Below are 14891 nucleotides of genomic sequence, written 5' to 3'. Positions count from 1 at the left end.
CCTGACTGCTAATCTCTCTTGGCACAAGCATATTACAAATATTGCTTCCTCTGCATCTAAAAAACTTGGTTTTCTCTTTCGCTCCCAGCGTTACTTTTCTTCCAAACAGCTGCTCACTCTGTATAAATCGCAAATCTGCCCTGCCATGGAATATTGTTCCCACATCTGGGGTGGTGCCCCCAAAACCTCTCTCTCAAGCTTCTCGATTCCATTCAAAAGAGGGCAGTTAGGTTAATCAATGATTCATCTCTAACAGAGTCTCTCCACTCGCTTTCTCATAGACATACTGTTTCTGCTGCATGCCTCTTCTACAGGTACTTCCATGGGCACTGTTCTTCTGAATTGGCTTCTATAATTCCCGCTGTCTCTTTCAAAACAGTCCGAACACGTGCCGCCACCAGCCAACATCCATTTACTGTCCAACTTCAAACTCACAGAACCAACTTTTCATCTTCCTCGTTTATTCATTCAAATGCCATTTTCTGGAACAACCTTCCTTCATACGTATTTCCTGAAAATTACAGTCTACAGAAGTTCAAGTCCAATGTCAACAAATATCTTCTTTCGTCTTCTCAACCTCCAACCCAAGCATGGTACTAAGCACTATAGGTTCTAATACCTCTCGTGTTTGGGATTTACATAAAAAAAAAAAAAAAATATGCCACGATTACTACTACTACTCTTGATATAGTTATCAGCGGTGATTATTCGTGCATTCAGAATTTGCAGAGAAAGGAACCGCTAGGTGGCAGTGATTACAGTGTACTGATGTGGGATTTACTTAAAGCTATAATTATCATTACGGGTAAAGGTTTTTACTTCCATAAAGGTGAGTACAGTGGTCTCAGACAGTTTTTAAATTCTTTACAGTGGGACCAACTGATGACATTATGAACAGCAAATTCTAAGTGAGAAGCATTCAAGGAATTAATCGTGGCGTTGAACCTACTATGATTCATAGTAGTATGATGATCATACTACTATGATCATAGTAGTTTCAACGCCAATTAGTTTTTGGCGTTGAAACTACTATGATTTTCATACTGATTAAGAAATATTGTTCAAGGTTTAGGCCTAAATGGATGTCAGATGAACTAATGAGACTCATGGCAGAGAAGAAAAATGCATGGGATACATATAAATTATCAGGCGACACAAACAAATTATGGCAGATATAAGCTAGTCTGTAATCAAGTCACAAAGGAGGTTAGGCAGGCGAAGGCAGATTACGAGAAATGTTTGGCAAAGGATACTAAGAAAATCAGCAAGCACTTCTTTACTTATATAAACTTTAAAAGGAAGAGGATTAATTAGATTGGTCCATTTGATATTGAAGGTTCAACTGTTGATGATCATGCTCAGATACCTGATAATCTGAATGAATATTTTGCATCTACATTCACATGTGAGGAGATATTAAGGGAGGAAAATTCCAGAAGTTTTTCAAATTGTAACAAGGAACCTAATGATTTTGTAATAACTGAGAGCAAAGTGGAGGAGAAATTGTTGAAGTTAAACATAAGAAAGGGATCTCTCCAGTTATATTAAAGGCAAAGGAAGTAGGCAAACTCTTAGCCATAATTATGAGAGCATCCTTGGATGCAGGGGAAGTTCCCAAGGACTGGAGCTGTGCAAATGCATCCCCAATTCACAAAAGAGGATCTAAGGTTGAAACAAGTAATTACAGACGTTAGTTTAACTTCTGTTCCAGGTAAAATAATGGAATCACAGTTTAAAGATGCATTGCAGGATCATCTAGACAAGACTGCAGCAATTATTCAGACACAGCATGAGTTTGTTAAGGGAAAGTCTTGTCTGACAAATTTGATTGGATACTATGATGTGGTTACAAAGGAACTAGAGGCAAAAAATAATTTTGATATCATATACTTGGATTTCAGGAAAGCTTTTGACACTGTTATGCATGGAAGATTACTGTACAAATTGGAGCAATATGGTATTAAGGGTAAGTTGCTACAATGGATAAAAGGGTGGTTGAGTGGGAGAAGACATAATGGTAATCAATGAATGCTGCTCTTCGTGAACTAATGTTATTAGTGTAGTGTCATAGGTTTCGGTGTTGGGCCCACTCTTGTTTTGTATATTTATCAATGATATTGATGAAAGTATATTAGGCTTAGTGTCGAAGTTTGTAGATGATACAAAGGTTGGCAGGGTTGTTAATGACAGTAATGGCAGTGTGCTACTGCAACAGGTTCTAGAAACCACAAATTTAAACAGATATGCCAACCATATCTGTAGTGTGCTACTGCAGCATTATCTAGAAAATTTGGGCAGATGGGCTGAGATATGGCAAATAAAGTTTAATATTGACAAATGCAAAGTACTGCATATGAGTGGAAGTAACCCCAGAGAAACATACCCACTATGTGGTACTACACATAGTGATAGAAAATTAAAAAAAACCTGGGAGTGTCTGACTGCACAAAAAAACATTGTGCAGTCAGATATGAAGTTTTCTGAGCAATGCAGCGGGCTTGAAGAGCAAGTCATCGGGTATTGTCAATGATATATAGGAATTTTGCTAGCAGGGAAAAGGAGGTGATTGTCCCTCTTTTTAAGGCAATGGTCAGGTCAAGCCTTGAGTACTGCGTACAGGTCTGGAGGCCTCATTTTAGGAAGGATGTAGAGTTGCTTGAGCGTGTAGAGAGAAGGGTAAGTAGATTGGTGAGCAGAACGAATAGGTCCTCTTACCAAGAAAGGCTTAAGTTCTGGAAATTGCAGCATCTGGAGACTAGGCACATGTGAGGTGATCTGATTGATGTCTATAAGGCCTTGAATGGGTTGATCATGCTGAATTCTGATAGAATTCTTCTGCTTGCTCCGATTACGAACCTGGGGGGGGGGGCATAAATTCAAATTGAGGAAAGACAGTTATAGAATAGATGTGCAGAAATTTATAAGATCATATGCTTGCTTTCTTGCATCACATGCCTCCATTATTACTAGTACTACAATTGTGTGTTCACAGGCTGTAAAACCTAGAATAATTCAATAATATAGCACTCAATCGGCATGACTTTAAGAAGTTCTTCAGTATTTGACAGGATTTTAACCATGACCTCACCAAATGAATAACAGTAAATATAGATACATATTAATTTTTTTTTAAACAGAATATACATTTTACATTCTGTATCTCTAAAAATACCGTAATACCTCAAAATTATGTGAGTTCATATTGCACAATTGTGCATTAATGTGAATTTTGTGAGTTTTTCAGAAATGACAGTTTTTAATTAATATATATTTTTTTCATTTGTTGTATGTAATATTAAACTTTCATACTGGATTTTAAATTAAGTATATGGGGTATAATAATGTCAAACAGAATTGCAATTAAAAATGGAAAGAATGTCCACTTTCCTACCTTCAACTATTGTTTAAAAACCTTTTACAGTGTTAGTTTAAGCCACAACCCAAGCCACTATTATTTCTACCCCATTTCAGATTTTAATTTACCTGTTTTGTCTGGTTGTGTGTTTCCAGTCATGATTCCTGCAGTATAAGTTCTAATAAAGCTTAGAAGAAAATCTTGCTGTAGTGAAAAGAAACAAAAGTGGAGAAATAAGGATACATAAAATGAATGACTGCACTAAGTGAATCAACACTGTAAAATAAAAGACAATGCTGATAAAATTAAAGAATCACGAAAGTTCCATTTGTGGGAAAACATCTTGAGTGTCTGTCATTCCAACCAGCAATTATGGAAAAAATTGAACATCAAAATCAAAAAAGTTTCTATACAGATGATTCAATAAAATGAATCATCTCTATAGATGATTCAATAAAATGCCTAAAACATTCATGAGACTTTAAAAGGTGATGAAATAGAGGCTAAGTCAAAGAGGCAAAGAACAGCAGCAAAGACTTTTATGCTTATGTTAACAGTAGAAAGAAGGGACTGAATCACATTGGGGCACTTGATGTAAATGGGTTAACTGTTGATGACCCTGCTCAGATTGCTGACAAACTCACACATGAGGAATTCTTTAGGGAAGGAGATGCCAGAAGTTTATTAAACTCTAATGGGGAGCTAAATGATTTTGTGATAACTGAAAGGAAAGTGGAAGAGAAATTGTTGAAGATAAACATAAAAAAGACACCTGGGGTGGATGGAATCTATTCAATTATATTAAAGGAAGCAGCAAAGGAGGTAAGCAAACCCTTAGTCATAATTATGAGAACATCTTTGGATTCAGGAAAGATCCCTATGGATTGGAGATGTGCAAATGTATCCCCAATTCACAAAGGGGAAATAAAAGGTGACATGAGTAATTGTAGATCTGTTAGCTTAACATCTGTTCCAAGGAAAATAAGGGAGTCACTGGTTAAAGAAGTAATGCAGCACCATCTAGACAGGAATGCAATTATACTGCAGTCACAGAATGGATTTGTTGAGAGACAGTCTTGTCTAACCAATCTGATTGGATCCTATGATCTGATCCAATCAGATTGGTTAGACAAGACTGTCCCTTGTTATCCAATGGATGGTGTGACATTGAGCCTGATATAAAGGGATGGTTGAGTAGAAGAAGAAAGAGTGGTTTTGTGTGGGACTCCACAAAGACTGCTCTTTGTGGGTCCCCCACGGTTCAGTGCTGGGCCCATTATTGTTTTCAATATTTATTAATGATGGTATATCAGGCTTAATGTCTAAGTTTGCAGGTGATATAAAGGTTGGCAGGGTGGTTAATGACAGTAAGCAGGATGAGCTACAGTAACAAGGTCTAGGACAATTAGGCACACGGGCTGAGCTGAAGTTTAAAACTGACAAATGCAAGGTACTGCATATGGGAGTAATCTCAGATTAAAATACCAACTATGTGGGTACTACACTCAGGGTAGTGAAAAATGAAAAAAACACTTGGGGTTGATTGTGCAGTCAGATATAAAGTTCTCCGAGCAGTGCAGTCAGACTGCCAGGACAACTCATGAGGTTTTTGTCAATGATATACAGAAACTTTGCTAGCAGGGATAAGGAGTTGATTATCCCTTTGTACAAAGACATGGTCAGGCAGCATCTTGAATACCATATAAAAATGTGGAGGCCTCACTCTGGGAAGGATGTAGATCTGCTGGAATGGATGCACAGAATGGCAGCCAGATTATTGAAGGGAACAAAAGGGTGCTCTTACCAAGAAAGGCTTCAGTTCTGCAAATTGCAGCATCTCAAGGGCAGGCACCTGCAGAGAGATATGATTGAGGTGTTTAAGGCCTTGAATCGATTGATGGCTAAACATCTACCATTGCTGAGACTACACACATGAAGAAACATAAATTCAAGTTGAGGAAGGATGTACACAGGACAGACGTGCAGAAGTTTGCCTTCAACCAGTGGGTGGTTGATTGTTGGAACAAACTTCCATCTGTCAGTTTTAAACTTCAGCTCATCTGTTGTTGTGGAAGTGGGTGGTTTGGATAAATTCAAGGAAGAACTAGACAAATTCTTGGATGGGTGAAGTATGTTTTTTTTTGCTGATGCTTTAAAAGCTTGCTTTCTTACATCATTTTCCACTACTAATACCAAGTTGTTTTACACTAGTGCTGTATAAAACTGAAGGGAAAATTTGCTGCTACTGACAAATATACCACTGAAAATTTCATAAGCATATGGAAGGTCGTAACTGATGGCCAAAATTATGAACCCAGGCAAGTCTCATCTAAGTTTAACTAGACCCAGTCTGATCTAAAACTAACTTAGATGAGACTTTCTATTTTGGAAACACTTGCCAAGCTGAACAATGGTTTCCACTGAAGAAATACCTGCTCCCAGTTTTAAAGCGGCTAAAGCTCAATGTACCCTTATGTTGGGATCTAAACCTACTGGTGATTGCAAGCAATTAAAACCATTAATGGTTTACCACTCAGTGAATCCCAGCACTTTAAACAATTTCTAAAAAAAAAAAAAAAAAAAAAAAAAAAAAAACTTACCTGTTTCAAACAAAAAAGGTTGGATTACAAATGCCTTGTGTCTATTTTATCAATCTACTTATTACTGAACAGCAAAGGTATTGTGAGAGGAAAAAAGCTGCTTTTAAAATTTTAACATTAATTGATCCACCGGGACATCCACAGACTGTTGGAGACATTAATGAGGAGATTAAAGTGCTAGTATTGCCAATCAACACTATATCACTAATCCAGTCTTTGGATCAGGAAGTAATAAAAGCATTTAAAAGTTATTACTTTCAGATAATACTGAAGAAAATAATAAGAAAACTGGATGCAAAAGAAAAGTAAAACCAGACTTTTGGAGAAATTTTAATAATAAATGGCTATCAACATTATTGGAGAATCTTGGGGAGAAGTAACAGAGTTGCTTAAGCGGCATGTCGAAGAAACTTTTGCGTGATGCAGTGAGGGATTCACCACAATTACCAATAAACAATTTGAGAAATACAACAGATGAAATTGTTAGATTGACAAAATCAGTAGGCTTGGATGAAGCAAATGTTGAAGAAATACTAGAGTCCCATAGTCAAGGACTAACCTCTGAAAATTTGACTTATCAGATGCCCAAAAGAAAAAATATTTAGGAAGTAGTACAAACAACAAACAAAGCTTGCCAATAAGTGGAATGACCAGAGTTTTTTTATAAGTTTTAATTTTTTCTAATTTGGAATTATTTATCAAATTTTATTGAAAACAAATCAAATTAAGAAAGAAGTGCAACACTTCAAGATTGATAAAGGATGAGGATGCAACCACATTATGAAAAAGTTTACCAGGAGAAGCAGCACTGCATATATCAGAAAACATCAGATACTTTTGTTAATAAGGAGGCTCCAAAGTCTTTGTGTCTGATGTGAGTTTTAAATTTTTACTATTATATGAAATTTTCATCTTTCATAAAAACTGTTTTGTTTACCTGAGTTTATATTTCCATTAATGTTGGAAAAATAATCTCTCAAGTTATATAAATTTTGAGTTGTTACTTTATAGCAGAACACATCACTCTTGAAACTCATGATAGTACTCTGTACTTCTATGTATCTGTATATACTTCCATGAATAATGTTTAGTTTAATTACTTACTGATATAAACTTACGTTCATTTGTTCATTAATAAATATAAACAGGGGGAAAAAAAGTTTCTTTCAATAGTAGCAAAAAGCCAATTTTCTCTTAATACTGGCACATCAGAAATGAGTGACTGCCATATTGCATGTGTAGGAGGTGTTTCATCAACCCAAAAGTAGTAGCAGCAGTGAACTGCATTTCACACACAGAGAAACTATTTTTGCATTATGTGGAAATTGGTAACATTGTACTAAGTTCCTAGTAATGGTGGTTTGCTCCATAGTGACACTGAAAAAAAGGACTAACCACTCAGGATGACCTTGCAATTACCATCACTTACTTGTTTATTAATTTTCAAATTGGCAAATAAAGCTAAAAACCGACTTGCAAACTGATCTTCATTAACTTATTCATGACAAGTAATAAGTATACTTATGGAACCTAGGTTTTAAAGAATATAAATGCGGAAAAGTGAAAGTTATGGAGAATATAGAGACATTCCTGAATGCTTATCTTCACTGTGAAAAACAAGATAATAACTACTTCTCCAGAAGAGTGCACAGGAAAAATAATTAAAAAAAAAAAATAATAATAATAATAATAATAAAAATCAATACTAATATTGATCACAATGATCAAATTGAAGCATTTTCTTGTACGCATATTTATCCATAAGAAATGCATATATATGCATATACATATTTATCTATAAGAAATACATATACTGTGTAGGCATATACATATTTATCTATAGGAAATACATATATATACATATACATATTTATCTATAGGAAATAATGCAAATATTTTCAAATGGTTGGCGTGACCAGTGTTTTCTGACTAAGTTTGGCACCATTTCTCTATATAATAATATTAAATGTAGCAGAAACATTTAAAAGTTCAAATTTTACATTTGTATTTATAAACTTTACATAAATAAATTATGCAATAAAACATAAATACAATATATATTCAAGAATATGTAAGAAAATGTACCTTAAAATTATGGAACCCTATATGTAGGCTGTACTTACATTATCTACAATAACAGATCACTCAAAATCACTAAATGTAATGTTATGTAATGCAAATCTAGCTCTCCCAAATCCATTCTTTTTAGAATGGATTTGGCAGAATGTTTTTCTGACAGCATTTCACTCTCTTCACATTATTAGCACTAGCTGACTCACTTGATCTCTTTGAGGCCATTTTAAATAAAAGAGAAGTTGAAACAACCCATACAGTAAACAAAATTCAATTATGTGGAACAAAATGTGCAAACACAAATCAGAATTGATTGGGAACCAAAACTAAAAAGAAAATAACATCGCTGAGTACTGCTGCACAGTGGGCAGCTAGAAACAACAGATCATAAAGAAAAGTTTCATAAACAACACTTCAATAAACTTCCATTAATTAGAACCCAGCAGGAACTCTCTTTCCCATAACACCACTGGGCAGGACGATGTATAATGCATACATTTTTTGTAATATGCAATAAATAGTGCACGTGACCATAGCATTTTACAGCCATAGATACAGAAAACTTGTGCCATTATGAAGAGCTACAGAAAATTAAAAATAACTAGGAAAAATAACTTTTGGGGTAATAATCAGACAGCTTTCAAAATTTCTCATCATAAATTGGAAATGCTGCAAAGGATTTCCAATTTATGAGGAGAAATTTTGAAATGTTTTCTAATGAAAACAATGAAATTTTTGAAAAGTTTTTCAATGTTTTCATATGGCTGTTTTCAATTCGGCTGTTTTCTCATTAATTACAATATCAGCTATTTAAAAGTCAATTTAAATCAAAGTTCACATCTTTGACGGCATGCACCATGGAATTACAGTTGATTTAAAAATCACATTAAAGAAAATATTTTTTTTTCAACAGGAACCTCTGAGGTGCCCAAACATCTGCTAATGGGCACTTCCTCCCAAGACTTTTGGAGTGAATAGTGCTATTCCAGGGTAATAGAGTGCAACTCTGAAGGAGGATATCAAAAATACAGAGCAGCAAACAAGTGTTGAGTGAATCGCAACAATAGCAAACACTGAGTAAACCATAACTATAAAAAAAAAACTGCAGCCATTATCAACCCACTGCAGGATGAACCTCCTCAACAATTCATGCTGAGGTAAATGGACCATAATCTGCCATGCTGGTCCAATGGGGGTTGGCAGATCGACCGTAATTAGCAGTCAGGGGCTTGAACCCCAGTCTACTCAAAGAGCGTGTGCTACTGCACTCCTGCTCCTGACCACTTGTCTACAGAGGCCATAACTATAGTGGGGAATAACTGTATTAAACATGCTTGAATGAGCTTTTTTTAATTGCAAAAAACAAAATTACACAATATCATAATTTGTTAATGTAAGCATAATTTTTATTATGCTAACTATCTGTAATTATTAATTTCAGAATAAGGTTCTTAATATTATTAACTTCAGATTGTTATTGTACAAACAAAACCTTTAATATTTATTGCAAAATCAGAAGCAAACAGGAACTGTTTGCTTCTGATTTGAAATTTATAAGGTAAATTTAAAATCTACCTAAAGGTTACCTAAGAACTATAAGTCATCATAATAATAACCATCTTTACTAATCATTCAGTAAAGAATTTTCTGAGTAAGCAAAAGACACAATCATGTTTAGTATTTAAATTTTTACTAAATACACAATTAAAAAATAGTCAAATTTCTACACTTACCATTTCTTCTGAAAAGTGCCTGCAATACAAAACCCACCACTATGATAACAAAAAGAAAGAAATAAACTGCCATCATCACTATCCACATTCCAGGTAGCCCAGCTACAATCCACTGCTGTGATGGTAGTGGAAGAAGCGATGATGTGCAAGGACAGTCAACACAAGAACATGGTCCAAGTCCTGGTCGTGCAGACTGTGAGCAGGGTGTTATAGTATTGTTCATTGGGTGGTAATCTGTGTTATTCACAACAATATCCTTGTCCGTATAATTAAAATTTATTTGAAATGGGGAGTTACCATGTGTTCCCATATAACCCAACCAGCGATACGGATTGCAGCTGGATCCCCAATCCCCACATAAAATAGTAATTGCTTGTTTATTTCCAAATGCCAGTCGCACATCCTTGCAAGAGTCAAACATTCCAACAGCAAATGTATTTGTAATAAAAAACTGCAATTCTGAAACCATACTCTGATTATCTGTTCCAGGAGTCATCCCCGTTACCTGCAAAACAGAGATTTTAAAATCTTATAAAGTATAAATACCCATGGTAAATATCATATAAAAACATTACTAAAAAAAAGCTAGAAATATCATTTATACTATACCTGTGATTTTTGATTAGTAACAAATATTGAACATTTTCCCATCATTAAAATATCTTTTTTTTTTTTTTTTCTGTTATTCCTCAGAATTCTGAAGAGTAACATCCTTTCTCCACCAATTTTCTATAAACAATGATGCTATATTTTCTGTTTTTCTTTCAATCTACTATGAATTATGATGGGTTAACTGTTTAGTTGGAGTATAATGTATACCATATAAGTATAAAATTTTTGGAGTGTTAAGAGCAAGGGATGCTAATAAGAAACATTCCCTAATGAATGGGTGCACAAATAAATACAAGAAGTGATCCCTCTACAAAGGTTCAGTTGAATTCATTTTATGCTGCATATTTTACTGAAATTTTTCATTCCACAAGCCGGAACTGCCTGCCTCTCTTATCATACAAGAGAATATCAGTATTCCTTGTGCTGTACTTTTCCAAGGATTCAAAGCAAACAAGATGATATAGATTCAAATTAAAGAAAGAACTTTTCTAAAATTACCTTTCCCTAACAGTAGAACAAGTTACTGTCTAGCCTTGCAAAGGAAGAGAGCTATGAAGATTTAAAGACGGATCACAAAAAAAAGTAGATGTAAATAAAATATAAAACTTGGAAGACACTAGTTTTAGTAGTGGCAAAATGATGCAAGGAAGAAAGCTTATATAGCATCAGCCAAAAAAAAAAAAAAACCCTTCATTTGCCCATCCCTTCTAATAATATGTCCAATCCTCTTTAAATTTATTCAAACTACAGGAATACCTTGCATAGCACGGTTAATTCATGCCAAAAAAATACCATGTTATGCAAAACCGCGCTGATCGAGGTATTATTATTAGTATGTATTTTAAAGTAATGTGTTCCGACAATTTGGTTATATGGGTCGAGTTGCAAAAATATATAGGTGTTTGTTTACTATAAATTGATGCACACGAAGTTCTTGCAAAAAAAGAAACTAAAATGATAAAAATTAAAAATACTAGTAAGTACAGTAGAAATGATTTTTATTGCAGTATGTACATACCAAAAGAATATAAGTGAAGTATGTACTGCATTTTTATTTTTAAAAAAAATTGATCAGCTTTGCAGTTTTTTCTTCTTTTTATCTGCATACTTCTCTTTATAACATCAAATGTCATTTTGCAACGCCTGTCTTACTTTCGTACCTCGTTTGATGTTTGGATCTAGAAGAACACTCAGCACCATTACATTTCTTCTTTCCACTCATATTTGCATATAAAGGTGTAACGTTTTTAAAAAATAATCTTTAATAAAAATACACAGTGAAAAATATTTGTACAGCTTACACACAATCAACGACCTCACTGCTCAGAATCTAGAGTGTTTCCTAATGTATGAATGCTAGCAGAGTACATACATAATGGGAGTTTCGACAATAGTCAGAATGGCCTTGAATCCATAACGCATTGGCCTATGTGCTGGCATTATAATACATACATACATATCAAATGTATTGGTGTGTAACGCAGTTAATTTTTTTTCAATTTGTAAACCACACTATAGCGAAATCCGCGCTTTCCGAAACCGTGCTATGCGAGGTATTCCTGTACTCACTTTCACAACACCAGGCAGAAGTCTGTTCCTGTATATTGACAGAATCCCATGAGCTGTGCTAGCAAGCACTGCTCAGAAAACTTCATATCAGACTGTACAATTACCATCAGGTCTTTTTCATTCTCCACTACTCTGTGTGTGTGTGTGTGTGTGTGTGTGTGTGTGTGTGTGTGTGTGTGTGTGTGTGTGTGTGTGTGTGTGTGTGTGTGTGTGTGTGTGTGTGTGTGTGTGTGTGTATCAATATCAAAACTCCATTGCCACTTTTCAGCCCATCGGCCTAATTTATCCAGGTCTTGTTGTGGCAGCACAGTTATCAACTTCAAAGTTGATAACTTTGAAGTTGACACCTTGCTAGCCTTTTAATCAACAGCAAACTTGGACATTAAACTTGATATGCTTATGTCAGTAATTTATTGTTAATAAATATTGAAAACGATAAGGGTCCCCAGGTTGAATCTTGCAAGACTTCACTAATAACAAGGCCTTGAATGGGTTCAGCACGCTGAATTCTGATGGGATCCTTCCACTTGTTCAGATTACGAACCTAAGGGGGCATAAATTCAAATTAAGAAAGGACAGATGTAGAATAGATGTGCGGAAATTTGCCTTTAGCCAGCGGGTGGTTAATTGCTGGAACAAACTTCATCTGTCGTTGTGGAAGTTGATAGGTTGAATAAATTTAAGGAGGAACTGGACAGGCATTTGGAGGGAATGGTGTGATTTTTTTTTTTTTTTTTGGCTGATGCTGCATAAGCTCATACATTTGCTTTCTTGTATCACATGCCACTACTACTACTACTACATTAGTTCATGTATAGCAGGGACCATTAATAACCACCCACTGTCTCCTGCCACTCAACCATCCCTTTATCCATAGCAGTAACTTGCCCCTAATGCCACAATGCTACAATTTGTATAGCAGTTGTTCATTTGGAACTTTATCAAAAACTTTACAGAAATATAAAGACATTATGTCAAAATTATTTTTTACATCCAGTTTCTTTGTGACTATCTCATATCAGCTAATCAGATTGGTCAGACAGTCTCTGCTTAGAAAATCTGTGGTATGATTGCCATATAACTATATATGGCAATCATACCACAGATATTCCTGTCAGGGTGATCCTACATTACTTCTTTAACCACTAAAAAGAAGTCACTATAGTACACACACTGTTTGGTTAGATGAAACAAGTGGATAAGATGCCATCTTTCCATCAAACAGCCTGCATGAAATCCTGATTTATTTCTCTTGGACTTCTTCCTCTGGGAATGCTGTTTAAAATATGGGCCACACATCCTTAATGGCCAATTATTTCTCCAAGACGGAATTGCAAAAATTTATATATACAATAAAACCTCACTAATTCAGACCCTCTATAATTTGGACTGTTTTATATAAATATACATTTGTGCAATCTTACTATAATGCTATTGTGTCCGTAATTTTATATACCCAAATATCATTAACCAACAAGTAACTAATAAAAACACAATATTAAAACCATGCTGTGCAAAAGCAAATGGTATAATATTAATTAAGCCAAGATACGAAGCTAAAGACATTATATAAAATAAAAGAATGAAATAGAATACTAAATAGAATATTAGATAAAATATTAAATAAGTACTAATTACTTCCTGTATACGTTGATAAACACTCAACAGGGCCAAAACCTATCAATGAACAAGTAAAAGTAATTAGAAACACTACTGTCATTAGAGGTTGTCAACAGGATGATTTTATGGTAAAATATACTGATATTTTTGCTAATACATTATATATATATATTTTGTGTTTTTATTATTTTAGTTAGTGTCTAATTGATTGTTTTTAATTTGTCCCTTGCTACGTTAATGTCATTGCCATGGGCAATTGGACTATTATACGTGCTTGATATATTTTAGTTTGATTGCTTAGATTACTTAAATTTGGTGTCTATTTTCTATGGGTATTAAGGTGTATCCTGAACAGGAGATTTAGTTAGCGTTTTTAGTCTAACCTATTCCTAGGGGTCTGTGGTCATGTTCAAATTATATAATAACTAATGAATTTAGTTATAATTCTAATTATTTAACTTTAATTAATAATATTAATCAATACTAACTAACATTCTCTTACCTGGTCATCTATCCGCTACTTCATCTGGGGCTTTGAGCGGATCGATAGCCAGTTTTAAAGGAATGTCTCATAATTACCCGTTTCTGTCAGTTTTGCCTTATTAGTGAGATTATTTTGCTCTTTTAGATTATTTAATTCATTGAATAAGGATAGTTTTATGTCAATTTGTCTTTCAGTTTAATTTTAATTTTTGAAAATTTTTAATACTTAACTTAGGATTCGGCAAACTGGTAGAGGAGAAACAAAGCCCAACGGGTAATTATCGGAATAATCGAGTGGAGCTATACTTATCTGTCCGGTGGTGGTCTTTCAGTAAATGAGGGGTTAGCCCTGTTCATTGTTTGTTTTATCCCTGGTTTGGTTTTGAGTGCGCAGTCGCGTCTATTGTTGCTTGATATTGTTGTAGGGTGATATTTTTTTTTTTTTTGCAAGTCATCCGACGAGTGGGTTGATTCCTACGTCAGCCGGGTGGGGGCTGCGTACGGGGGGTGTTTCCGTTTTAACTCCGTGGTGAAAATTAATTTGAAAATAACGTGATTTGGTTGTATTTTATTTACAAGCGTTATTTTTTGTTATTTACATGAGTTGGTTTGCTATCCCTTTGGACTGGGCCGGTATAGCTTTTCTAAGGCATAACAGCCCGTTTTTTTCTTCGGGGATAGCTATTTACATATTTACAGCCTCCTGTAAAGTGAATGTTACCTTGCGTCTCGTTACACACAAATTAATTTTTTATTTTTTATTTTGATGGGTGGGTTAATATAGGAAGCCGGAGTATAGTGCGGTCAGAGGACGAGCCTCCTCTGAGCGTAAGAAATCCGGACCTT

The 14891-nt window shown here is 34.8% G+C and overlaps 1 protein-coding gene across 2 annotated transcripts in view; it reads right to left on the bottom strand.

Moving 5' to 3' along the window:
- The window catches only part of LOC150083608 (NPC intracellular cholesterol transporter 1-like), a 339105-nt gene that overhangs the window by 283562 nt on the left and 40652 nt on the right, over positions 1 to 14891 (bottom strand). For both annotated transcript variants that reach the window (XM_090378086.1, XM_090378087.1), the window contains exon 4: positions 9762 to 10266. In XM_090378086.1, coding sequence (XP_090234212.1) covers positions 9762 to 10266 — 505 coding nt within the window. The remainder of the gene's footprint in view (positions 1 to 9761; positions 10267 to 14891) is intronic.

This window comes from Mastigoproctus giganteus, chromosome 7 (genome assembly GCF_048544385.1).
Source record: "Mastigoproctus giganteus isolate SK-2022 chromosome 7, ASM4854438v1, whole genome shotgun sequence".
Taxonomy (NCBI): domain Eukaryota; kingdom Metazoa; phylum Arthropoda; class Arachnida; order Uropygi; family Thelyphonidae; genus Mastigoproctus; species Mastigoproctus giganteus.
This window is presented reverse-complemented; position numbering and strand designations above follow the sequence as displayed.